Here is a 27388-nt window from a genome sequence, read left to right as displayed (position 1 = left end):
TTGTCTACTACTATATCTAGTCTCGTATATTATTTTAACATTTCCCCAAATTTCTGATTGTTTTCTTTCCAATGGAACCAATTATATGCATATCCTGGCTTCAGGGCGTGAACAACAGGCATTTTACTTTGGGCACGTCAGTCAGGCGGAAACTGAGAAAAAAGGACCGTAGCCTGAAGAAGATTTAAATGTTTATATATTCCCACATATGCTGAGCACTTTCTAGCTGCTTTTCCTTCACTCTCCTGTCCAACTCATCTCAAATGAGTTGAAGTCAGGTGATTGTGGAGGCCAGGTCATCTGATGCACCCCTTTCAATCTCCTTCTTGATCAAATAGTCCTTACACAGCCTGGAGGTGTGTTTTGGGTCATTGTTCTGTCGAAAAACAAATGATAGTCCCTCTAAGCGCAAACCAGCTGGGATGGCGTATCGCTGCAGAATGCTGTGGTAGCCATGCTGGTTAAGTGTGCCTTGAATTCTATGTAAATCACAGACAGTGTCACCAGCAAAACACCATCACACCTCCTCCTCCATGCTTCACGGTGCGAACCACACATGCGGAGATCATCCTTTCACCTACTCTGCATCTCACAAGGACATGGCGGTTGGAACCAAAAATCTCAAATTTGGACATATTTCCATGGTCTAATGTTCATTGCTCATCTAATGTTCATTGTTTCTTGGCCCAAGCAAGTCTCTTCTTATTATTGATGTCCTTTAGTAGTGGTTTCTTTGCAGCAATTCTATTGGCCTAAATTATTTATGGACTAACTAAATAATCACGCAATTACACAAACACACAAACAGGATAGCTTACACATTGATTATTACACAATGCAATGAAAAGTCCCTAGTGGACTAACCCGATATGATGGCTTGTTAAAAAAATGAAAAGGGAGGGGCATGTAAGAAAGAGCCAGAGAAGAGACAAAAAACTTTACCTACAGTTGAATAATACGCTCATCGTAAATATGGATATTTAGCACCCCAACAACCACTCATTTGGATTTTGAAATGCTTGTAAATATTTATGATTGTATGTCTTTGTTGTCTCTGTTGAAATCGCTGGTCCATCTGGGGAGAGTAGTTCGACAGAAGTCTCTGGTTTGTCCCCAAAGGTCACAATGGCTTTTGTAGTTGAAGCTTTTGGCTTTCGAAGTGTCTGTGAGAACGGATCTTCCAGAGGAAGTGTTCGTTAGAATGGATCTTTAAAGTACCAAACTGAATGTTCACGTGTCGTCTTCTTCTTTGAGAGAGTTTCAGAGTTTCTAACCATTTCAACGTGCAACTACACTCCGTGTTTTTCTGGTCTCATAGAGTCGGACCATTCGTGACGTCTGGTTCAACACCGTCCGTCTGCTTGGTCTGATATGTTAATTCTTCACAAGGGGTTTTATGCACTCTGGCAAAAGGGGCATTCCATGACGCCTACATAATGTCTGTGCTCACGTGGTTGTGGTCACTGACTGGGTAGAGCTTTTATATGAAAAATAATTATCATTTAGAAGGCTAACATCACATCTTCTCACAGATAGTTTCATATTTAATCATATAAGTTCCACAACATTTAGCTGTAAATCTGATAAATGGGAAATACATATACACATTCAGAAATACAGCTATGTTGTTAAACTGTCCTTAATGAGATCCCAAAACACCATCTGATCTGACATAATTGTTCTTTCAGTGCCCACGGACCGTTCCAACTGTTTGGATTACAGAAATATTGTTTCAATATCTATCAATCTTGGATGTCACAGTCCTACAAAATCTCTCTGTTGTAACAAAGATATTTTTAACTTCCATTTGCAGAGCGGGAGAGAGGGAGTTCTTGCAGGTATTTACAACCATCATAAAATGGCCAACTTCACCCCTCTCCCCTTCTGCAGGAGAGAGAGGGCGCTGCAGAGTGGACCCACTGTAACCTGATCCTTCAGATATTCACAGGAGAGTCATGACACTATTTTTCAAATTTGTTTTAATTTCACCTTTATTTAACCAGGTAGGCTAGTTGAGAACAAGTTCTCATTTGCAACTGCAACCTGGCCAAGATAAAGCATAGCAATTTGACACATACAACAACACAGAGTTACACATGGAATAAACAAAACATACAGTCAATAATACAGTAGAAAAAATAAAACAAAAAGTCTATATAACTATAACTATAACTAAGTCTATGAACTGTGAGCTGCTCTGACAGCTGGTGCTTAAAGCTAGTGAGGGAGATATGAGTCTCCAGCTTCAGTGATTTCTGAAGTTCGTTCCAGTCATTGGCAGCAGAGAACTGGAATGAGAGGCGGCCAAAGGAGGAATTGGCTTTGGGGTTAACCAGTGAGATATACCTGCTGGAGCGCGTGCTACGAGTGGGTGCTGCTATGGTGACCAGTGAGCTGAGATAAGGCAGGGCTTTACCTAGCAGACTTGTAGATAACCTGTAGCCAGTGGGTTTGGCGAAGAGTATGAAGCAAGGCCCAACCAACGAGAGCATACAGGTCGCAGTGGTGGGTAGTGTATGGGGCTTTGGTGACAAAACGGATGGCACTGTGATAGACTGCATCCAATTTGTTGAGTAGTGTTTGAGGCTATTTTATAGATGACATCGTCGAGGATCTGTAGGATGGTCAGTTTTACGAGGGTATGTTTGGCAGCATGAGTGAAGGATGATTTGTTGCGATATAGGAAGCCGATTCTAGATTTAATTTTGGATTGGAGATGCTTAATGTGAGTCTGGAAGGAGAGTTTACAGTCTAACCAGACACCTAGGTATTTGTAGTTGTCCACTTATTCTAAGTCAGAGCCGTCCAGAGTAGTGATGCGGGCAGGTGCGGGCAGTGATCGATTGAATAGCATGCATTTAGTTTTACTTGCATTTAAGAGTAGTTGGAGGCCACGGAAGGAGAGTTGTATGGCATTGAAGCTCGTCTGGAGGTTAGTTAACACAGTGTCCAAAGAGGGGCCAGAAGTATACAGAATGGTGTCGTCTGCGTAGAGGTGGATCAGAGAATCACCAAGAGCAACATCATTGATGTATACAGAGAAAAGAGAGCCCGAGAATTTAACCCTGTGGCACCCCTATAGAGACTGCCAGAGGTCCGAACAACAGGCTTGACACACTGAACTCTTATCTGAGAAGTAGTTAGTGAACCAGGCAAGGCAATCATTTGAGAAACTAAGGCTGTCGAGTCTGCCAATAAGAATGTGGTGATTGACAGAGTCGAAAGCCTTGGCCAGGTCGATGAATACGGCTGCATGACCTTCATGTCTTAAAGTAATGATGGACTGTTGTTTCTCTTTGTTTATTTGAGATGTGCTTGCCATAATATGGATTTGGTCTTTTACCAAATAGGGATATCTTCTGTATACCACACCTACCTTGTCACAACACAACTGATTGGCTCAAATGCACTAAGAAGGTAAGAAATTCCACAAATTAACTTTTAACAAGGCACACCTGATAATTGAAATGCATTTCCGGTGACTACCTCATGAAGAGAGAATGCCAAGAGTTTGCGAAGCTGTCATCAAGGCAAAGGGTGGCTACTTTGAACAATCTCAGATATAAAATATATTTTGTTTTAACACTTTTTTGTTCACTACATGATTCCGTATGTGTTATTTCATAGTTTTGATATCTTCACTATTAGTCTACAATGTAGAAATAGTACAAATAAAGAAAAACCTGTGTCCAAACTTTTGACTGGTACTGTAAGTCTACCATCCATATGTGCATTGTATATGAGTATATTTAGACCTAGAAACCCACTACCCACATTTGTCCAGCGATACAGTTGAGTGCAGCTGGGGTCTGGGAGAGTAGGTCTGCGTTCCAAACGGCACCCTATTCCCTATATTATGGCCCTGGTCAAAATGGCCCTGGTCAAAAGTAGGGCATTGTATAGCGAATAGGGTGCCATTTGGGACGCAACCTAGCACTAATCTATTTCAGACTCAATGGAGGCTCCTCTAATCCCTTCAATTCAGAGCAGTAATTTAGAGTACAATTAAGCCCTGTGTTTTCTAATGAAGGCTTAGCCCAGTCCCCTCTGCTAGCTCTTTGTTTCAAGGTTTCACGTTTTAATGTCACGTGCACAAGTACAGTGAATGTCACGTTCTGACGTTATGTCTTTGTTTTAATATGGTCAGGGCGTGAGATGGGTGGGTAGTCTATGTTCCTTTTTCTATGTGGTGTTTTTGTGTTTGGCCTGGTATGGTTCTCAATCAGAGGCAGGTGTCGTTAGTTGTCTCTGATTGAGAATCATACTTAGGTAACCTTTTCCCACCTGTGTGGTGTGGGTGATTATTTTCCGTTTCAGTGTTTGCACCATTCGGGACTGTTTTGGTTTTCATTTTGTTTCTCTTGTTCTTTTTGTATTCTGTATTCATTCTCATTAAATTACATTATGGATACATACCACGCTGCATTTTGGTCCTCCGTGTCACGAATCCCGCCGAAGATGGTGCTCCTTCCTGTTCGGGCCGTGCTCGGCGGTCGTCGTCGCTGGCCTACTAGCTGCCATCGATTCCCTTTCCTTTTGTTTCTGTTAGTTTAGTCTAACTGGTTACACCTGTTTTGAGTTTAGTTTTGTTTGTAGGCTATTTAAGCGCACTGGGCCCGCTAGCTATTGTGCGGGCTTATTCTCTGTTTTATGGTGCTGGTTTATTTTGTGGTCTCTATTTTTCCAGACAGTTTTAGTCCTGTTTGTTTGGACGGGTTGTTTCATGCACCCTTGTGTTTTGCATGTCCATTTTTTCGCTGTCATTGGAATAAAGATCCACGTATGGAACTAACCTGCTCTCTGCGCTTGACTCCTCCACCCACCATTCATAGAAGCCGTAACACTTTGATCCTTCCTACTACTCCTCCTCAGAAGAGGAAGAAGAAAGCTGTTACAGAATCACCCACCAACCAAGAACCAAGCAGCGTGATATCGAGCAGCAGCGATCTCCGGACTCCTGAACATAGGAGGAGATTCTGGACGGCAAGGGACCATGGGCACAGGCTGGGGAATATCGCCGCCCCAGGGAAGAGCTGGAGGCAGCCAAAGCAGAGCGGCGGCATTTTTTTGAGGAGTTGGTACAGCAGCGCAACAGAGACGAGAAGCAGCCCCAAACATTTCTTGGGGGGGGGACACACGGGTAGTGTGGCTAAGTCAGGTAGGAGACCTGAGCCAACTCCCCGTGCTTACCGTGGAGAGAGGGGGCCCGGGTAGGCACCGTGTTATGCCGTGAGGCACACGGTGTCCCCGGTGCGCATGCATAGCCCGGTGCGTTAAATAGCAGCACCTCGTATCGGCCGGGCTAGAGTGGGCATCGAGCCAGGTGCCATGAAGCCGGCTCAGCGCATCTGGTCTCCAGTGCGTCTCCTTGGGCCTAGTAACATGGCACCAGCCCTGCGCACAGTATCCCCGGTTCGCCAGCACAGCTCAGTGCGGTCTGTTCCACCTCGCCGCACTGGCCTGGCGACGGGGAGTATCCAGCCAGGTAGGGTTGTGCAGGCTCGGTGCTCGAGACCTCCAGTGCGCCTCCACGGTCCGGTCTATCCGGTGCTTCCTCCACGCACCAGGCCTCCGGTGGCAGCCCCTCGCACCAGGCTGTCTCTCCATCTCCTCCCTACAGGTGCTCCCGCCTGTCCAGCTCCCAGCAGATTCATGCAGAGTACTAACGACATGATTTGGCACTATGTTCATTGTTGTTTAACTAGCTAATGTTAGTTGGCTGGCCCGCTAGCTAAAGTTACGTGATGTGTATGACCGTTTACCTAGCTAGGTTTGTTGTTTACCTAGCTAGCTAGCTACATGTCTTAACAAAAGACTCCATTACACAAGTAACCATTTCAGGTGTGTTCGTAAATTCAGTCTGAGTATGCCGGAGCGCAGAATAACTGATGAATTATGAATGCACAACACCCGTTGAATATGGCCAGTGTCAGTAAACGTCGACAAAAAAAGCATAATGAAATTGTTGCCAGCAGGGCTGGTTAGGCTGTTTTCATGTTATCCAGAGCTAAACGAGAGCAAAACTAGATGGGTGGGGCTAAAAATTAAGAGGGTGTGAACGATGCTGAATGGTTGTAGACAAAGAGGAGCTCTTCACTAGGTACCAAAACATTTAAAGGCCATTTTCTCAAAAGTGAGTTTACAAGTTTATCAACTTTCTAAGCAGAATTACTTTCCCATTGTTCCTCAAAAATGCAGTGTCTGATATACAATTTTGTAGTTCTCTACTTTTATCCAATATAAAAAACACCATTTAAAATTTAGCTACATAATACGATTTGAGCCGTTCGGTCAAATATTTTCATTGTGCAGGATACTGGAGCGATAGAGGTGGATATTTATAGGGTTAAGGTGACTAGGCATCAGGATATATGATAAACAGATTAGCAGCAGCGTAAATTATGATTGTATGTGAGTGTGTGTGTTTAGAGTCAGTATAAATGTGTGTGCATGTTATGTGTGTGTTAGAGTGCATAGAGACCGAGCAAAAATTTAAATACAAGGGTCAACTCAGCTCAACTCCGTGTAGCCATTCTGTTAGCTATTTAGCAGTCTATGGCTGAGGATAGTAGCTTTCAGGAGCCTGTTGGTGTCAGACTTGATGCAACGGTACCGCCTGCTGTGCGGAAGCAGAGAGAACAGTCTATGGCTTAGGTGGCTGGAGTCTTTAGCAAATGTCCTGTCCTTCCTTTCACACCGCCTGATATAGAGGTCCTGGGTGGCAGGGTGTCACCTTCTGTAGCGCAATGTGATCGAGGGCGGTGCTTCTAATTATTCTAATATGGAAGATCTCCAGCAATCCAATTCACAGGCAGGATGAATGAATCACAAAAAGGAGAAACAGACAGTCCATCACCCATAGTCACTTCCTGTTGAACATAGAACGAGGGAGAGTTCGATTTTGTTGTTTTGAAAAGTTTGTTGTTTTGAAAGTGTATTGGAAAGTTTCTTCAGTATTTAGTATTTAACTTTTTAGTTTGTATCTCACGACGCAGATGGCCTCAATTGCTGGGACTGCTAGTCTCTCTCCAGTGATCTTTCAAACCAAGGCCAGATCTGAAGAGCTATTTGGCATAGCAGCTAGCCTATCTGCTAGCTAGCTGCCTATCAAGCTGTTTGGCCATAATGACCATTGTTATGTTTGGAGGACAAAGGGGGAGGCTTGCAAGCCGAAGAACACCATCCAAACCGTGAAGCACAGGGCTGTGGCAGCATCATGTTGTGGGGGTGCTTTGCTGCAGGAGGGACCGGTGCACTTCACAAATTGGATGTCATCATGAGGGAGGAGAATTATGTGGATATATTGAAGTAACATCTCAGACATCAGTCAGGAAGTTAAAGCTTGGTCGCAAATGGGTCTTCCAAATGGATAATGACCCCAAGCATACTTCCAAAGTTGTGTCAAAATGGCTTAAGGATAACAAAGCCAAGGTATTGGAGTGGCCATCACAAAGCCTGACCTCAATCTTATAGAAAATTTGTGGGCAGAACTGAAAAAGCGTGTGCGAGCAAGGAGGCCTACAAACCTGACTCAGTTATACAGATTTTTTTTTCTGAGGCCCCATGATGTCAAGCAAAGACGCACTAAGTTTGAAGGTAGGCCTTGAAATACATCCACAGGTACACCTCCAATTGACTCAATTGATGTCAATTAGCCTATCAGAAACTTCTAAAGCCATGACATCATTTTCTGGAATTTTCCAAGCTGTTTAAAGGCACAGTCAAATTAGTGTATGTAAATTTCTGACACACTGGAATTGTGATACTGTGAATTATAAGTGAAATAATCTTTCTGTAAACAATTGTTGGAAAAATGACGTGTGTGATGCGAAAAGTATATGTCCTAACCGACTTGCCAAAACAATATTTGGTGAAAAATGAAAATTGTGGAGTGGTTGAAGTTTTAATGACTCCAACCTAGGTGTATGTAAACTTCCGACTTCAAATGTAGTATTCCTCTTATCTAGGTGGGTGAGGGCAGATTTCATCGTCTATGGATCTGTTTGTGCGGAATGCAAATATGAGTGGCTCTAGCCTGTCTAGGACACAGGTTCCGCTAACGGAACCTCCCCCCCAACATTCCGCTGAAAAGGCAGTGCGGGAAATTCAAAAATATTTTTTCACACATTAATTAACAAGTCCAATACAGCAAATGAAAGATAAACATCTTGTTAATCTACCCATCGTGTCCGATTTTTAAAATATTTTACAGCGAAAACACAACATACTGTATATTTATGTTAGTTCACCACCAAATCCAAAAAAACACAGCCATTTTTCCCAACCAAAGATAGAGTAACAAAAGCAGAATTAGAAATAAAATTAATCACTAACCTTTTGATAATCTTCATCAGATGACACTCATATGACATCATGTTACACAATACATTTATGTTTTGTTCGATAATATTTATTTCCACAAATCTCGGTTTACATTGTTCAGAAATGCCTCCAAAATATCCGGAGTAATTACAGAGAGCCACGTCATATAACAGAAATACTCATCATAAACTTTGACGAAAGATACATGTTTTACATATAATTAAAGATACACTGGTTCTTAATGCAACCGCTGTGTCAGATTTAAAAAAAAACGGCGCTCAGAAGAAAATATATTTCTCCGCCATGTTGGAGTGAACAGAAATACGAAATTACATCATAAATATTCCCTTACCTTTGATGATCTTTCATCAGAATGTAGTGCAAGGAATACTAGTTCCGCAATAAATCGTTGTTTTGTTCCATAATGTCCAATTATTAGTGTCCAATTAGCTACTTCTGCTAGCACGTTTAGTTCACATGTCCAAAAGCTGGCGCTGGTTTCTTTTTGTGTACAGAGTAATGAAACGCTGGCGCAGCATTCTTTTTGTGTACAGAGTAATGGAACGCAAGGCGATATCATGACTACTGCGCGTAACCAGGAACTGGCATTCTGCCAGACCAGTGACTCAAATAGCTGCCATCCGGTCCCACATCACACTAGAGGCTTAATTCATGACATCTAGTGGATGGCGCAGGAAGTGCGAAAATATCAATATCTTATTTGGATGTGAATAGGCGATGAGTTGAAAATCAACCAGCCCCAGAATTTCCACTTCCTATTTGGAAGTTTGCCTGCCCTATGAGTTCTGTTATACTCACAGACATAGTTCAAACAGTTTTAGAAACTTCAGAGTGTTTCCAATCTAATAGAAAATAATAATATGCATATATTAGCATCTGGGACAGAGTAGGAGGCAGTTCACTATGGGCACGCAATTCATCCAAAGTGAAAATGCTGCCCCCTATCCCTAAAAGGCTAGGGTGTCTGGAATGATGGAGTTGATGTGTACCATAACTAGCCTTTCAAAGCACTTCATGATTACAGATGTGCGTGCTACAGGGCGTAAATAATTGTTGCGTGAAGCCTGAGAGTAATTGGGAACAGGAAGTATTGTATTCATCTCAAGACATGTGGGGATTACAGACTGGGACAAAGAAAGGTTGAAATTTACAGTGAAAATGCCAGGTGATCTGTGCATGCCCCGAGAACGCGCCCTGGAACAGGCCTTTGTATCCAAGCCGGCCAACACTTGATCTCACTGGTAAAGAGTGGAGGCAACAGGAAGCCTATTGTCAGCTTGTTTGTTAGTCCTAGGGTTTGTAGGGTTGAACTTGATTGATTACTGTACCGAGATGTGGGATGTGGAACTAGTGGGAAAGATGGTAATCTGAAAATTTGGATTTTTAAACACCTTCGATGTATGTGCAGATAGATGTGGAATTACTCTCTCTCTCTCTCTCTCTCTCTCTCTCTCTCTCTCTCTCTCTCTCTCTCTCTCTCTCTCTCTCTCTCTCTCTCTCTCTCTCTCTCTCTCTCTTCTCTCTCTTCTCTCTCTTCTCTCTCTTCTCTCACTCACACACTCACACACTCACCGTCACATTCGGACTATCTCCCTAATAGAATTCTATGTTTTATTTTCCCCACAATGCATCTCAGAGCTACCTGGGAGAGCAGCATCTGTGGTGTTTGATAGCAGAATTACGGAGTCTCCCAGGACCCCCTACACCTCAAGCTCTTTTATTTCCTGTGGTTGGCTGTCAAAATAAGTCCCCCATGTATATAGGTGTAATGATCCAGACAGTGCCTGCCTGTATGTGATATGGCCCAGGGGCCTCATTTATAACCGTAGTGTAAATTTCACACTAAATATTTGCTTGTGCCATTTCTGAAAAGACTGCACACGTACAAAAATATTCAGATATATAAACTTGGTGCACTCCATACATACACGTTTCCCGTTAAAAATCACACCCGTCCTGAAACTGTGCGTGCGTGAACAAACATTAAAACTACCCTTATTTGCTGTACACTTAGGAAGTATTCGAATTAGGCCGAGGCAATAGCGAACTTGATCAAATGTCTTTGGAGCTGATGGCAGAATGTTAATCTTTTGCAGTGATATTTGCTATAGGTGTAGGTTGTCTTACATACACAAAGTGTTTAAAGACGACAATGTTTTGCATTGACCTTTTCTCAAATCTTTGCTGCACTGCCCGCAAATCCTGAAAAATGTCTACTTACGGTGGTTGCCATAAGTAGGTTAGAGTCAGTTTGATTAGAGCCAGTTTGCGCTGTTCTGTGAAGGGAGAAGTAACACAGCGTTGTACGAGATCTTCAGTTTCTTAGCAATTTCTCACATTGCAAAAGGGTTTTCTAATGATCAATTAGCCTTTTAAAATGCTACATTTTGATTAGCTAACAACGTGCCATTGGAACACAGGAGTGATGGTTGCTGATCATAGGCCTCTGTACGCCTATGTAGATATTCCATAAAAAATCTGCCGTTTCCAGCTGCAGTAGTCATTAACAATGTCTACACTGTATTTCTGATCAATTTGATGTTATTTTAATGGACAAAAAATATGCTTTTCTTTCAAAAACAAGGACATTTCTAAGTGACCCCAAATATTTGAACCGTAGTGTATTTTGGAACATTGCGGCGTGGACTTGCTTCCATTCAGCCACGAAGCATGATGCTCCCTTCACCATGGTGTACAGTTGGGATGAGGTTTTGATGTTGGTGTGCTGTGCCTTTTTTCTCCCCACATAGTGTTGTGTGTTGATTCCAAACAACTCAACTGTAGTTTCATCTGTCCACAGAATATTTTGCCAGTAGTGCATAGGAACATCCAGGTGCACTTTTGCAAACATCAGACGTGCACCAATGCTTTTTTTGGACAGCAGTGGCTTCTTCCGTGGTGTCCATTCTTGTTTAGTGTTTTACGTATTGTAGACTCGTCAAGTCTGATGTTAGCATGTTCCAGAGATTTCTGGAAGTCTTTAGCTGAAACTCTAGGATTCTTCTTAACCTCATTGAGCATAATGTGCTGTGCTCTTGCAGTCGTCTTTGCAGGACGGCCACTCCTAGGGAGAGTAGCAACAGTGCTTAACTTTCTCCATTTATAGACAATTTGTCTTACCGTGGACTGAGGAACATTTAATTATTTTTATTTATTTAACTAGGCAAGTCAGTTAAAGAACAAATTATTATTTACAATGACTGCCTACCCCGGCCAAACCCGGACAACGCTGGGCCAACTGCATGCCGCCCTATGAGACTCCCAAACACGGCTGGATGAGATACAGCCTGGATTCGAACCAGGGACTGTAGTGATGCCTCTTGCACTGAGATGCAGTGCCTTAGACCACTGCGCCCCTCAGTAGCCCAAACATCAAGGCTTTTAGAGACACTTTTGTTACCCTTTCCAGCTTTATGCAAGTCAACAATTCTTTGTCTTAGATCTTATGAGATCTCTTTTGTTCGAGGCATGGTTCACATCAGGCAATGCTTCTTGTGACTAGCAAACTCTAATTTTGTGAGTTTTTTTATAGGGCAAGGCAGCTCTTACCAACATCTCCAATCTCATCTCATTGATTGGACTCCAGGTTAGCTGACTCCTGACTCCAATTAGCTTTTGGAGAACTCATTAGCCTAGGGGTTCACGTACTTTTTCCAACCTACACTGTACTGTAAATGTTTAGATGATGGACAATATAGACAAGAAAAATACAATCATTTGTGTGTAATTATTTTAAGCACACTATATTTCTCAATCAAGGTCAACGATTGACAGCTGGCTCTGATTGAGAACCATACCAGGCCAAACAGAAATACCAAATCATAGAAAAAGAACAGACTGCCCACCCAACTCACGCCCTGACCATACTAAAACAAAGACATCACAAAGGAACTAAGGTCAGAACGTGACAGTAATTCCAAAGGGTTCACATACTTTTTCTTGCCACTGTATGTGTATAAGTGCTATATTGGCTACTCGGGGAATTTGAAGTGAAAGTATTCAGACGTAATAAGAATACAGAAGTAGCCTACAACCGTCTGTTCCACGTCAATAAACTGTGCTTTGGATCAGATGACATAGAGCAAAATATTTCAACTAGCTCATCTGTTTACTACTTTGAAGTGGATCCAATTAAACGAGAGATGGGACAAATGTTTTCCTTGTTGCTGGCCTATTGGCTACCTCTTGAGTATGAAACCATCTCAGAAAAGGTGAGGAATTGAACTTTTGCGTGGAAACTGGGGCACGCATGTTTTGGTGGTATATTTTGTACTTAAGCACGGTTTATAAATGAGGCCCCATTAGAGCAGCTCAGTCAGTGTGAGCCCTTCGATCTCCAGTCTTCCAGTGTCTGTCAGACCCACACTGCTAGACTGGCACTGAGCAGAGAGACAGCATTAATGTGTGTGTGTGTGTGTGTGCGTGCATGTGTGACAGACAGCAACGCTCTGGGTTGTTTTTAACTTGCCATCGATTCACTTGTCTACTTTCTGTCACTCACATCAGAAGAGTATGGACACCTCCCCCAACAGAGAGCACTGGCTCCACAGCACCAAGCTATGTTTGGCGACAATAGAAGATTAGAGATGGGTAAAGCACATAGTATTGTATGGATACATAGCCTACAGTACGATTTAAGACATTGTATTGTTTTGTGTAATTTCACGTCTCATGTTTAGAAAGCTGTACGTGTATCCTTCTTTTTTAACCCTTATTTTACCAGGTAAGTTGACTAAGAAGAACATATGAAGAGCTTATTTCCATAATGCCATATCCACACATTTTTCACATTTGTGTTTTTTCACCACATATTATCGCTTAAGGGTACCTTCATGTGTGTGTGTTTCAAAAATATTGCTGTTCTCAGATTTTTAATTCAGATATTTTAGGTGTGCATCGAAATGTTTTTTTTTTTGCAAAAAGCTATACATCTATTGTTTAGCTGGAATGGAATATTCATACACTGTATATTTTACTGTGATATGTTGTTGTCTCACCTGGCTATCTTAAGATGTACTGTAAGTTCCTCTGGATAAGAGCACCTGCTAAATGACTAAATGTCAAATGTAAATGTTTTACATATAGATCTCATATTACTAGTTAGATTTTTTTTAAACAATGTTTTTTTTTTGTCGATGTCACAAATATATCACTTATGCAGTTCTTTCATGTAGTTATTTGTTACATTTGACTGTGTAAAACCTAGCAGTACTACTTATTTCTCTGAGAGTGAGGTGGATATATAGCGTTTAGCAATAATTATTTGTCTCTCTGAAATGAAGCCATCAAGTGACAGATTTCAAACAAATACATGTCTGTCATTGAACAACCCGATGTGATGATTAGATGGTGAAAAACCACAACACCCACTGGGCACAGTTAAATGTTTATTCCACGTTGGTTCAACATCATTTCATTGAAATGACGTGGAAAATGTTTTGATTCAACCAGTGAGTGCCCAGTAGGCAATCTCTTTCATAAGTTCTTTAAACAACAAAAGCATATTCACCACCATTTCTGAAAATAGATATATAGTGTTTTGGAAAGAAACTGTTCATATTAACTTTTGCAGCAATGACTTGGGGAATAGTTGCAGGAGAGTCTGTATTCATCATATCCATACCCATCTGAAATGTTTTTCATTTTACCATAATACAGTAGCCAGTTATGTCTGTTTTTCTGACCAAATCCACCCGTTACTCAGGTTACTGTGGTTTGACTGCATCAGGGAAACCATTCACCATGGCAACAAATCATCACATTGAGTGTAACCCATACATACACACACATATTGGTCCCTTGGTGCGCCGAGGCGTGAATAACCCTAAGCCTCTGTCCTAACAATGTCCTAGCATTCACCTCTGTTATTAACACTAGCGATGCAGACCTGGCGTTCTGCCTGCCTCCTAGCTTTTATAAAGCCTTGTTGCTCCTAACGGGTTGTGGTTGCCAGGTTTCACCTCTTTCCCCCCCTTTTCATTGCCCTGGTTCCTGTCTTGGTTGAGCATTCATTGTCAATAGAGCTTAAAAGTCAGATAATATCTGTCTGTAGTGACGGATGTATTTTGTAGAGGGAAGGTGGCAGGTGGAGGGTGTTCTGTCATATTACCAAGCAGACTGACAAGGCATGGCAGCCATATGGATGAGTATTTGTGGACTGTGTGGTGTTTTTCTCCTCTCCTCTCTCCATTTGTGACTCACTGTTTTCTCTTGGTTGGAAGGTTTACCTCATCCCTCCTTCTCAGCACCCCCTAATGACAGGTCTCTGTGTGTCTGGCCCCAGGTCATAGTGAGAGCCCCATCCTCACCCACTCATAACAGTAGAGGACTTGACTGAAAGCCATAGCCAATCAGCATCCCTAAGTCCATCATCAGACATACTGCAAACACACACACACACACAAAGACACACACAGACGCTGTAGCACTAGGGCATGCTCTGTCACGGTTAGCTAATTCAATCAAATGCTTCAAAAACAACAGGTGTAGACCTTCAGTGAAATGCTTACTTTACGGGCCCTTCGCAACAATGCAGAGAGACAGAAAATAGAGACATACTAGAAAATAATAATAATACAAGTTATAATAAATACACAATGAGTAACGATAACTTGGCTATACACACAGGGTACCCGTACCAAATCGATATGCAGAGGTACGAGGTAATTGGGATAGACATGTACATATACAAGGAATAAAGTAACTAGACAACAGGATAGATAAACAGTAGCAGCGTATGTGATGAGTCAAAAAAAGTGATTGCAAAAAGGGTCAATGCAGATAGTCCAGGTAACTATTTAACTAACGATTTACAACCGCATGCCTTGCAGTATCAGAGTATCAGTATCACAATTTTTGAACAGCATTCTCACATAGGAGTTCCTCTTGTCCAGGTGGGAGAGGGCAGTGGAGTGCAATAGAGATTGCATCATCGGTGGATCTATTGGGATGGTATACGAATTGGAATAGAACTGGGGTGTCTTGAATGATGGTGTTGATGTGAGACATGACCAGCCTTTCAAAGCATTTGATGTCAACAGATGTGTGTGCTACGGGGCGATTAGTCAATTAGACAGTTGGTATTACAGACTGGGTCAGGGAGAGGATGAAAATGTCAGTGAAGACACCTGCCAGCTGGTCAGTGCATGCTCTGAGTACGTATCCTGATAATCCATCTGGCCCTGTGGCCTTGTGAATGTTAACCTGTTTAAAAGGTCTTACTCACATTGGCTACGTGATCACACAGTCGTCCGGAACAGCTGGTGCTCTCATGATGGTTCAGTGTTGCCTGCATGGAAGTCATTTAGCTCGTCTGGTAGGCTCGCGTCACTTGACAGCTCGCGGCTGGGTTTTCCTTTGTAATCCGTGATAGTTTGCAAGCCCTGCCACATCCGATGAGTATCAGAGCTGGCGTAGTAGAATTTAGATCTTAGTCCTGGATCGACACTTTGCCTGTTTGATGGTTCGTTGGAGGTCGTAGCGGGATTTCTGATAAGTGTCCGGATTAGTGTCCTGCTCCTTGAAAGTGGCAGCTTTAGACTAGCTGTCACAAACCGGCTCGAAGTTCAGAACAAAAGGGAGACAACGTGGAGATAAAGAATAACAAAATATATTTATTAACTGAAGTAAAGTAAATACAATTAACAATGGTGTGTGTAATCAGTAGTATGAGTGGTTGCGTGTATACATATGATAATGAGTTGTGTTGAAAGGCGCCAACGCAAACAAACAAAACATCCACATAAATGCCACAACCAAAATCTGTAAGTGTGTCTGCATGGAGAGAGTCTCTCCAACGAATGGGGCAGAGATGCATTTATCCTGGGACACACCCAAGCCAGGTGTGTCCCATTTCTCTGACGACCCTCCTGGCTCCGCCCACCGACATCCTATTAAGGAAAACAAGAGTAAAGAGAAAGAATTCGTCAGACAGAGTGGGAGGGTCTTCACACTAGATCAGTGCGGATGTTGTCTGTAATCCATGGCTTCTGGTTGGGATATGTACGTACGGTCACTGTGGAGACAACGTCAATGTACTTATTAATGAAGCTGGTGGATGATGTGGTAAATTCCTCAATGCCATCGGATGAATCCCGTAACATATTCCAGTCTGTGCTAGCGAAACAGTTTTGTAGTTTAGCATCCAATTCACCTGAGCTGGTACTTCCTGTTTGAGTTTTTGCTTGTCAGCAGGATTTCGGAGGATAGAGTTATGGTCAGATTTGCCAAATGGAGGGTGAGGGAGAGCTTTGTATGTTTTTCTGTGTGTGTAGTAAAAGTGAAATAGAGTTTTGTCATCTCTAGTTTGTTTCACGGGTGAATTGCTGGTAGGAATTATGTAAAATGGATTTCAGTTTCCCTGCATTAAAATCACCTGCCACTAGGAGCGCCACCTCGCACCTCTGCATATGTTTTCTTATTTGCTTTTGGCCCTATACAGCTCTTTGAGTGCGGTCCTAGTGTCAGTATCAGTTTGTGGTGGTAAATAGACAGCTACGTAAAATAGAATAACTCTTTTAGTACATAGTATGGTCTGCAGGTTATAATGAAGTGTTCTAACTCAGGCAAGCAGAACCTCAAGACTTCCTTACTATGAGTGATTGCGCACCCCTTGAGCCTGCTGTAGATGTGCAGGTAGATGTGCAGTTGAAGTCGGAAGTATACATACATTTAGGTTGGAGTCATGAAAACTTGTTTTTCAACCACTCCACAAATTTCTTGTTCACACACTATAGTTTTGGCAAGTCTGTTAGGACATCTACTTACTTACACAAGTAATTTTTCAAACAATTGTTTACAGACCGATTATTTCACAATTCCAGTGGGTCAGAAGTTTACATACACTAAGTTGGCTGTGCCTTTAGAAGCTTTAGAAGCTTCTGATAGCTTCTGACATCATTTGAGTCAATTGACGGTGTACCTGTGGATGTATTTCAAGGCCTACCTTCAAACTCAGTGCCTCTTTGCTTGACATCATGGGAAAATCAAAATAAATCAGCCAAGACCTCAGAAAGAACTTTGTAGACCTCCACAAGTCTAGTTCATCCTTGGGAGCAATTTCCAAATGCCTGAATGTACCACGTTCATCTGTACAAACAATAGTACGCAAGTATAAACACCATGGGACCACACAGCGATCATACCGCTCAGGAAGGAGATGTGTTCTGTCTCCTAGAGATGAACGTACTTTGGTGCGAAAAGTGCAAATCAATCCCAGAACAACAGCAAAGGACCTTGTGAAGATGCTGGAGGAAACAGGTACAAAAGTATCTATATCCACAGTAAAACAAGTCCTATATCGACATAACCTGAAAGGCCACTCAGCAAAACCGCCATGAAAAAACAGACTACAGTTTGCAGCTGCACATGGGGACAAAGATCGTACTCTGGTCTGATGAAACAAAAATAGAACTGTTTGGCCATAATGACCATCGTTATGTTTGGAGGAAAAAGGGGGAGGCTTGCAAGCCAAAGAACACCATCCCAACCATGAAGCACGGGGGTGGCAGCATCATGTTGTGGGGGTGCTTTGCTGCAGGAGGGTGCACTTCACAACATAGATGGCATCATGAGGGGAAATTATGTGGATATATTGAAGCAACATCTCAAGACATCAGGATTAAATGTCAGGAATTGTGAAAAAACTGAGTTTAAATGTATTTGGCTAAGGTGCATGTAAACTTCTGACTTCAACTGTAAGCACGGTTTGAAATGATTATGTTTTGATCAAATCTTATATCTGTTTGCGATTCTTGGGGTCAAATTGCGGTCTACAAGTGATTTGTAATTATGTTCCTGCCCCCCCGGCGATCGACTCAAAAAGGAATCGGCCCGCGGCTAAATCTAGTTGATGATCCCAGGTTTACAAAACATCTAATCATGATCAAACATTTTCTATCCAACGAAGGGGAACACTTACTGTAGGTATATCGTTTTCTCTTCTTTCTTTTCATCTCATTGCCTTGTCAGTGTGTTTAATCCCCCGTTTGGTTAATTAACTTTGATAAACACATGGGTCAAAACCTTTTTAGTTCCCTGTCTACGATTTCTGACGATACCCCCATCCTTTTAAGACCTCGTTTCACACTTCTCTCGATAGTAAAGTCCAAGATAAAATGTGTTTTGCTCAAGTAGTGGTATGAATATTGTCCGTTTCTATTTTGAAAGCAGTCTGTGAATTTACAAATAGTTGACAAATCTTATCCATTTTGCCAACACAGCCAAATGAAAGCTGAACTGTGCTGTATCCTCAGGTGGGCGTGACTTGAGCCTTGCTACTAACACACACACACACACACACACACACACTGGCTAAATGGATGTGCCCTCATTATGTCAAATGCATACATATAAGCATGATAAATATGAAGGCATGTATTACTGTATATACCATTATATGAATGAGCGTAGTCTACACGCTCAGTTAGTGCCAATATAGAGGTTGAATTCCAAATGGAATCCTATATTCCCTATATAGTGCACTACTTTGTACCATAACCCTGTTCCCATTGGGAAGCAGGCTGTCACACAACACAGCAGGGGAGAATCAAAGACTAATAAGCGCTATCATTATGAAAATCAATTGGTTACACTTCAGTGGGAATGGATCCGTGAGGGAGATCCTCACTGCTTCATGCTGTCAATCTCTACTGACTCCCCTGGTTAGATGAAGGTTAAATAAAAAAAGAGCTGTGAGGGAGGTTTAGCCATGCTTCACTAGAATCTGCCAGTCTCATTTTATCATACATCATAGATACATGCCAGTATGGTGGATTAATCTGATATAATGACAGATATGTGCTATTTTTGTTGAATTTTCCTTATACATTGGAATTGGGTCAAAACTGCAAGGGAACTTTTCTCAGTGTGGCTGCTACCATTAACATCACAGTTAGCCTGGATACTGTGTTACAGTGTGTTTCATGAGAACTGACGCAGCATAAGAAATACCACTTATCTAAATTTTCATCCTGTCCCTCTCATCCTCTCTCCCTCTTCTCTCTCTGCTCTTTCTCCCTCTTTTCTGCTCTCTCCTCGCTGCAACACACAACTTGTTTCGGAACTGAATTCTCTCTCTCTCTCTCTCTCTCAAACTCTGTCATTCTCTCTCTCTCCCTCCCCCTTTAACAGGGTTGGAAAGTGGGGGTGTGACCCTGAAGGAGCCAACCACGGAGGCGGAGATCGAGAGCTCTGCACCAGTGACATTGCGGTGCCACATTGACGGACACCCACGGTGAGCCCCTCCACCTCTCTTCCTTTACCTTGAATTCAGAATTCAAGGGGTGCATGTACAGTGCTTCGGAAAGTATTCAGACCCCTTGACTTTTTCCACATTTTGTTACGTTACAGCCTTAATTCTAAAATGTATATATCTACAAACAATAACCCATAATGACAAAGCGAAAACACGTTCTTAAAAATTTTAGCAAATTTATAAAAAATAGAAAACAGATACTTTATTTACATAACTATTTTGACCTTTTGATATGAGACTTGAAATTGAGCTCTGGTGCATCCTGTTTCCATTGATCATCCTTGAGATGTTTCTACAACTTGATTAGAGTCCAGCTGTGGTAAATTAAATTGATTGGACATGATTTGGAAAGGCACACACCTGTCTATATAAGGTCCCACAGTTGACAGTGCATGTCAGAGCAAAAACCAAGCCTTGAGGTCTAAGGAATTGTCCGTAGAGCTCCGAGACAGGATTATATTGAGGCACAGATCTGGGGAAGGGTACCAAAATATTTCTGCAGCATTGTAGGTCCCCAAGAACACAGTGGCCTCCATCATTCTTAAATGGAAGAAGTTTTGAACTACCACGACCCTTCCTAGAGCTGGCTGCCCGACCAAACTGAGCTATCGGGGGAGAAGGGCCTTGGTCCAGGAGGTGACCAAGAACATGATGGTCACTCTGACAGATCTCTAGAGTACTTCTGTAGAGATGGGAGAACCTTCCAGAAGGACATCCATCTCTGCAGCACTCTGCAGCAGGTCTTGTGCACTTCACAAAATAGATGGCATCATGAGGGTGGAAAATTATGTAGATATATTGAAACACATCTCAAGGCATTAGTCAGGAAGTTAACGCTTGGTCGCAAATGGGTCTTCCAAATGGTAATGACCCCAAGCATACTTCCAAAGTTGTGGCAAATGGCTCAAGGACAACAAAGAGTGGCCATCACAAAGCCCTGACCTCAATCCTACAGAAAATTTGTGGGCAGAACTGAAAAGGCGTGTGTGAACAAGGAGGCCTACAAACCTAACTCAGTCACACCAGCTCTGTCAGGAGGAATTGGCCAAAATTCACCCAACTTATTGTGGGAAGCTTGTGGAAGGCTACCCCGAAACGTTTGACCCAAGTTAAACAATTTAAAGGCAATGCTACCAAATACTAATTGAGTGTATGTAAACATCTGACCCACTGGGAATGTGATGAAATAAATAAAAGCTGAAATAATCATTCTCTCTACTATTATTCTGACATTTCACATTCTTAAAATAAAGTGGTGATCCTAACTGACCTAAGACAGGGGATTTCTTTTAGGATTAAATTTCAGGAAATGTGAAAAACTGAGTTTAAATGTACTTGGCTAAGGTGTATGTAAACTTCCGACTTCAACTGCATATTACAGTATGTGTATTGTAATATCAAATACGGATTTTTACTTTCCACTGAACTGCCCCTCGATTCTCCTTCCCCCTCAGGCCTACGTGCCAGTGGTTTCGGGATGGGATGAGGTTGACAGAGAAGACCCATCAAATCAACAACAAAGAGCGCACCCTCACCTTCAAGAGCGCCAGCCCCGACGACAACGGCCTGTACTACTGCTGTGCCAAGAATGCAGCCGGCCATGTGTGCAGCAACGCCAATTTCACCCTCAACATCATAGGTATGTGTGTGTGTGTGTGTGTGTGTGTGTGTGTGTGTGTGTGTGTGTGTGTGTGTGTGTTTGTGTGTGTGTGTATGCATGCATGCATCTTTTTTGTCTGTACACGTTTATCCTGTGTGTGTGTGTGTGTGTGTGTGTGTGTGTTAGTATACAGTGCCTTGCGAAAGTATTCGGCCCCCTTGAACTTTGCGACCTTTTGTCACATTTCAGGCTTCAAACATAAAGATATAAAACTGTATTTTTTTGTGAAGAATCAACAACAAGTGGGACACTCATGAAGTGGAACGACATTTATTGGATATTTCAAACTTTTTTAACAAATCAAAAACTGAAAAATTGGGCGTGCAAAATTATTCAGCCCCCTTAAGTTAATACTTTGTAGCGCCACCTTTTGCTGCGATTACAGCTGTAAGTCGCTTGGGATATGTCTCTATCAGTTTTGCACATCTAGAGACTGAAATTTTTTCCCATTCCTCCTTGCAAAACAGCTCAAGCTCAGTGAGGTTGGATGTAGAGCATTTGTGAACAGCAGTTTTCAGTTCTTTCCACAGATTCTCGATTGGAATCAGGTCTGGACTTTGACTTGGCCATTCTAACACCTGGATATGTTTATTTTTGAACCATTCCATTGTAGATTTTGCTTCATGTTTTGGATCATTGTCTTGTTGGAAGACAAATCTCCATCCCAGTCTCAGGTCTTTTGCAGACTCCATCAGGTTTTCTTCCAGAATGGTCCTGTATTTGGCTCCATCCATCGTCCCATCAATTTTAACCATCTTCCCTGTCCCTGCTGAAGAAAAGCAGGCCCAAACCATGATGCTGCCACCACCATGTTTGACAGTGGGGATAGGGTGGTCAGGGTGATGAGCTGTGTTGCTTTTACGCCAAACATAACGTTTTGCATTGTTGCCAAAAAGTTCAATTTTGGTTTCATCTGACCAGAGCACCTTCTTCCACATGTTTGGTGTGTCTCCCAGGTGGCTTGTGGCAAACTTTAAATTACACCTTTTATGGATATCTTTAAGAAATGTCTTTCTTCTTGCCATTCTTCCATAAAGGCCAGATTTGTGCAATATACGACTGATTGTTGTCCTATGGACAGAGTCTCCCACCTCAGCTGTAGATCTCTGCAGTTCATCCAGAGTGATCATGGGCCTCTTGGCTGCATCTCTGATCAGTCTTCTCCTTGTATGAGCTGAAAGTTTAGAGGGACGGCCAGGTCTTGGTAGATTTGCAGTGGTCTGATACTCCTTCCATTTCAATATTATTGCTTGCACAGTGCTCCTTGGGATGTTTGAAGCTTGGGAAATCTTTTTGTATCCAAATCCGGCTTTAAACTTCTTCACAACAGTATCTCGGACCTGCCTGGTGTGTTCCTTGTTCTTCATGATGCTCTCTGTGCTTTTAACGGACCTCTGAGACTGTCACAGTGCAGGTGCATTTATACGGAGACTTGATTACACACAGGTGGATTGTATTTATCATCATTAGTCATTTAGGTCAACATTGGATCATTCAGAGATCCTCACTGAACTTCTGGAGAGAGTTTGCTGCACTGAAAGTAAAGGGGCTGAATAATTTTGCACGCCCAATTTTTCCGTTTTTGATTTGTTAAAAAAGTTTGAAATATCCAATAAATGTCGTTCCACTTCATGATTGTGTCCCACTTGTTGTTGATTCTTCACAAAAAAATACAGTTTTATATCTTTGTTTGAAGCCTGAAATGTGGCAAAAGGTCGCAAAGTTCAAGGGGGCCGAATACTTTCGCAAGGCACTGTATATGTGTGTGGGCTCTGCTTCTCGGTAAATGCTGCTTATAATCCTGTTCTCTTTGTTGACATCGCACACACTTGGGCCCCCTGGCAATTTGGCCCCATTACTGAGTTGCATTTTCTCGTTCCTACCTTTGCAGCATGGTCTTCAAAAGAACCACACACACACACACACACACACACACACACACACACACACACACACACACACACACACACACACACACACACACACACACACACACACACACACACACACACACACACACACACACACACACACACAGTGTGCCTGCTGCTCTGTTGATCCAGGCAACAGTGTGACGTTAATAAAACAAAAGAAAGGTTATGGTGTGTTAGCATATTTTCCACTTTTCTTAAATATTTTCACACCTGTCATGGTGTGTTTCATCACCTGATAGGCCTGTTAGAGGGCTGGCGGCACTATGAGATTTGTTCTGCAGTGAATGTGTAGCTGTGGACCGTTCGTGTGAAGAGAGAGCCTGTAATGTGATTACTACAGGGCCTACCGTTATGTAAGTAGCCACAGCCACTCTCTCACACGCACTATAAATCACACAAATCCACTTATTGTAAAGGTACTGTGTATGTAAACATTAGCTTCCTCAGTTTATTCCCCGAAATTCCATTTAACTGGTGTGTTAAATTTTTGGTGATTCTGTTCTATTTCAATAAGCATAATTTCACAGTGCGAGTCCCTGTATTTTTGTCCTGGTTTCTGTATACATTTTTGCTCATTACACAGTATGCATGTGTGGAAATGTGCCCCGGAGTACATCACCACACAAAATAGAGTACTCAGTCAGGAGCACATCTATGGGAGGAACCTGATCTCCACTCCGATTAGCCACCTGCTCTGCTTACACACACGCATGCACGCATAGACACACCACACCGCACGCACATCAGATTAGCGCTTGGATGGAGAGAAGAAATAAATAAATAAAAAGATAATTGTTGAGTTTCCACCCGCTGCACAGTGCACTCCCATAGTCCTTCAGTATGAGTGAATAGTTGACAGACAGCTTTGGACAGGTCCCTAAGTACAGTATGGCCTGCTCACATTGTGGGTGGCACAAGTTCAAACCTAGGGTTCAAATAATGTTTGAAATCACGTCCAACGCTGGACTGAGCTTGCTTGTGTAACCAATAACAAAATTCCCAAATGCCCAAACCCCGTCCACCTGGCACTCTTAAGGCAGGCTTAAGCAAACATTTCAAATAGTATTTGAATCAAGGTCTGCCCCAGGTGTGTGCTGTTCTGCCCAGTTAGCGTTCAGCTTTTCTCTGTTTTGAACACCCTAATGGGGTTTCTGGCACCCACATCTCTTTATGGCTGTAAAATCTGACGAGCCTTATCCATTAGTCCTGGATTAGGGGCATTAGACACGAATGTCCAAAATCATATTTAAAGCGCTGCAGTCTGCACTTTCTGACCTAAGCTGTGGCTAGGTGTTTAGAGGTAAACCCTGTGACTCTGACACCTCACTGGGCATGCCAAGCCAGCTGCAGCCCGAAACAGGGCCTGGAGAGTGGGTGTGTTTGGCTGGCAGACAGGTTCTGGTGGTGGAGGATGGGAGAGAGGATGCCCTGTTAGGCCCCGTTGTCTTGCAACACGATCCGCAGTCCCTAAACGAATGTTGTGCTAACTGACGTAAGACCATTAGGGCCTGATGGTAAAAACAGAGTTTAGAATCTGGGCCTGCCTTTAATTACAGTGTGACCATCAACTAATCAAAGAAGACATTCTGGAATCTTTCTAACAATTACAAGATTCATTTAATTTATCAAAGGACGTATTGGTATAGGCTAGAGAAGATAGGGGAGAATGGTCTGTATGGTTCTTGGGATGTTGGGGGAGTGCCCTGTCATGGTTTTGCCGTGAGCCTAGTTATGGAATGTGCTTACTGCCCTCATTACGTTTCCCTGGGACCAAGAGGTGTTGACATCCTGAACCTCCTGAAGGCCCCCTGCCTACCTCACACTGCTGTTAGCAACGCTGAGTAAAACCTGGTATGAAATGTGTGTATGTGAGTGTATGTGAGTGTGTGTGTGTGGGTGTTTTGCATGTGTCTGTGATGCGTGTGCATCTGTGCAGCATGCGTGTGCATGTGTTGTGATTTTATGGACTGATGCCCACAGATGTAGTGATGTGTCTATCTCTCTGTCTCTTTCTCTCAGATAAGAGTTTCCCCCAGCCAGTAGTGACTCCCATGGACCAGGTTGTCCTGAAGAATGAGGAGGCTGTCTTCCACTGTCAGTTCACCGCTGTCCCAGAGCCCACTGTGGAGTGGTACTATGACGCTGAACTTCTCACCAACAAGTCCCGGTAGACACCCGTCCTCTAACCTCCTTTTCACCTTGTTTACGCCTTCTCTCTCCATTCCCCCTCCCTCTCCTCTACCTCTTCCTCCGTCTCTTCTTCCACCTCATCCTCCTCCACCTCTCCCCCTTCCCTCCCGTCCTCCACAACCTCGATCTTCCTCCACCTCCTCTTCAAATAGCCCATTGTCCAAGGCTATCTGTCCTCCTCTGTCTGTGTGGCGTATGTGTAACTGGAGTTCTTTGAGGCCCAGTGAGGTGGAACCCCAGTGAGGTGGAACCCCTGTGTTGGCGTCTATAGCTCTTTGTTTGTTGTCACAGCTCAGGCCTTAATGAATTGGAAGGGTAATGTTGCATGCTAAGGAATGTTATTTCTGGAACTGTGCAGTGAAATGCAATTTTACAGTGTATGCGTCCAAAACGGCACCCTATTGCTTCTATGTACTACTTTAAACCAGGGGGCGCTGTATGGGTTATTTAACATACTCTTCAATGAGGTAGGGTTTCAGACGTTTTCGAAAGATGGGCAGGGACTCCACTGTCCTGACTTTAGGGCGAAGCTTGTTCCACCGTTGGTGTGCCAGGACAGAGAAGAGCTTTGACTGGGCTGAGCAGAAGCGTCCCTCCCGTAAGGGTGGGATGGCCAAGATGTTGTAGAGCATGAACCTACAGGAGCGGTTCACTTCTTTAATGTTTGCAGAGAATGACAGGGTGTTGTCCGGGGTCATGCCAACCTGTAAGAGTTTCACCAATTCATTTTACATCTACCATTCACCTCTCTGTGACGCTGTCCCAAATGTTTTTTTTAGATCCACTTTACTGGTTTTTATTTAGTTATGTTTTATAAAAAAACATTTCTATTTTGTTTTGATATTATTTCGTTTCAGGGTTAGGGTTAGGGACAGGAAGTAGCCTATGCAATGGAAGCTAGGAGCCATTTATTAGGGATGTTAAAAAAACACTTTGGTCCTTGATTCAAATGTTTAAGATACAAGTACATCAGTCTGCGGACACCAAAACGATCCAAATGTAGCATGCATTGGTCAGAAAATCGATTTAAATGTTACGAATAGCCGGTTCACATTTTTTTGGGGGCTCATATTGTATTTTTTTTAACCTTTCGAAAATAACTCTTATTTTTTGACAACTGATTTGTCCTCTCTTTGAGTGTCGAACTGCATGTCTGTGTTGACAGTCATTGATCTGCAAGTCATTTTGCATGCCTAACAACCCCAGGTAGAGGGCTGCGGGTCCCGACAGAGATCACTGCAATGTGGTCAGCATTTTTCATGTTGCGGTTGGAAGTGGGTGGTCAGACAGACAAATTTGGGATGAAAATATTTTTGTTGTCCTGCAGATTATTCTGCCCTACCAAGTAAAAAGGCAGTAAATGCTCATAGCGTGGAACTGAAACAAATGGCTTATATTTACCTTGGTTTTACAGTAACTTTATGCAATTACTGCTAACATAACCCACATTTTCTACAGAACACAATACAATAGAGGCAGGATATTTGTTCACATGATTAACCATGTATTTAATGTAGAAAAAAATACATGAACTCATTTTCGACCAAATGAGCAGTTACTGCCTTTTTGCTTCATAGGGCAGTATTGGAAACGGTCGTTTTTCTGCTTTGTATGCATTATCCTACCTATTGTATTAAAAGCACATACAGTTGAAGTCAGAAGTTTACATACACCTTAGCCAAATACATTTAAACGCAGTTTTTCACAATTCCTGACATTTAATCAGAGTAAAAATTCCCTGTCTTAGGTCAGTTAGGATCACCACTTTATTTTAAGAATGTGAAATGTCAGAATAATAGTTGAGAGAATGATTTATTTCAGCTTTTATTTCTTTCATCACATTCCCAGTGGGTCAGAAGTTTACATACACTCAATTAGTATTTGGTAGCATTGCCTTTAAATTGTTTAACTTGGGTCAAATGTTTTGGTAGCCTTCCACAAGCTTCCCACAATAAGTTGGGTGAATTTTGGCCCATTCCTCCTGACAGAGCTAGTGTAACTGAGTCA

General features: G+C 42.5%; 1 protein-coding gene across 1 annotated transcript in view; it reads left to right on the top strand.

Annotated features, from left to right (window-relative positions):
- Nucleotides 1-27388, top strand: part of LOC135510782 (inactive tyrosine-protein kinase 7-like) — a 196384-nt gene that overhangs the window by 114403 nt on the left and 54593 nt on the right. Inside the window, exons 3-5 of the mRNA XM_064931993.1 lie at nt 19474-19576; nt 21052-21236; nt 25211-25358. Of these exons, the coding sequence (XP_064788065.1) occupies nt 19474-19576; nt 21052-21236; nt 25211-25358 (436 nt within the window). The remainder of the gene's footprint in view (nt 1-19473; nt 19577-21051; nt 21237-25210; nt 25359-27388) is intronic.

This window comes from Oncorhynchus masou, chromosome 23, assembly GCF_036934945.1.
Source record: "Oncorhynchus masou masou isolate Uvic2021 chromosome 23, UVic_Omas_1.1, whole genome shotgun sequence".
Taxonomy (NCBI): Eukaryota; Metazoa; Chordata; class Actinopteri; order Salmoniformes; family Salmonidae; genus Oncorhynchus; species Oncorhynchus masou.
Note: the sequence above shows the minus strand (reverse complement) of the source record. Positions and strands in the feature narration are given on the sequence as shown.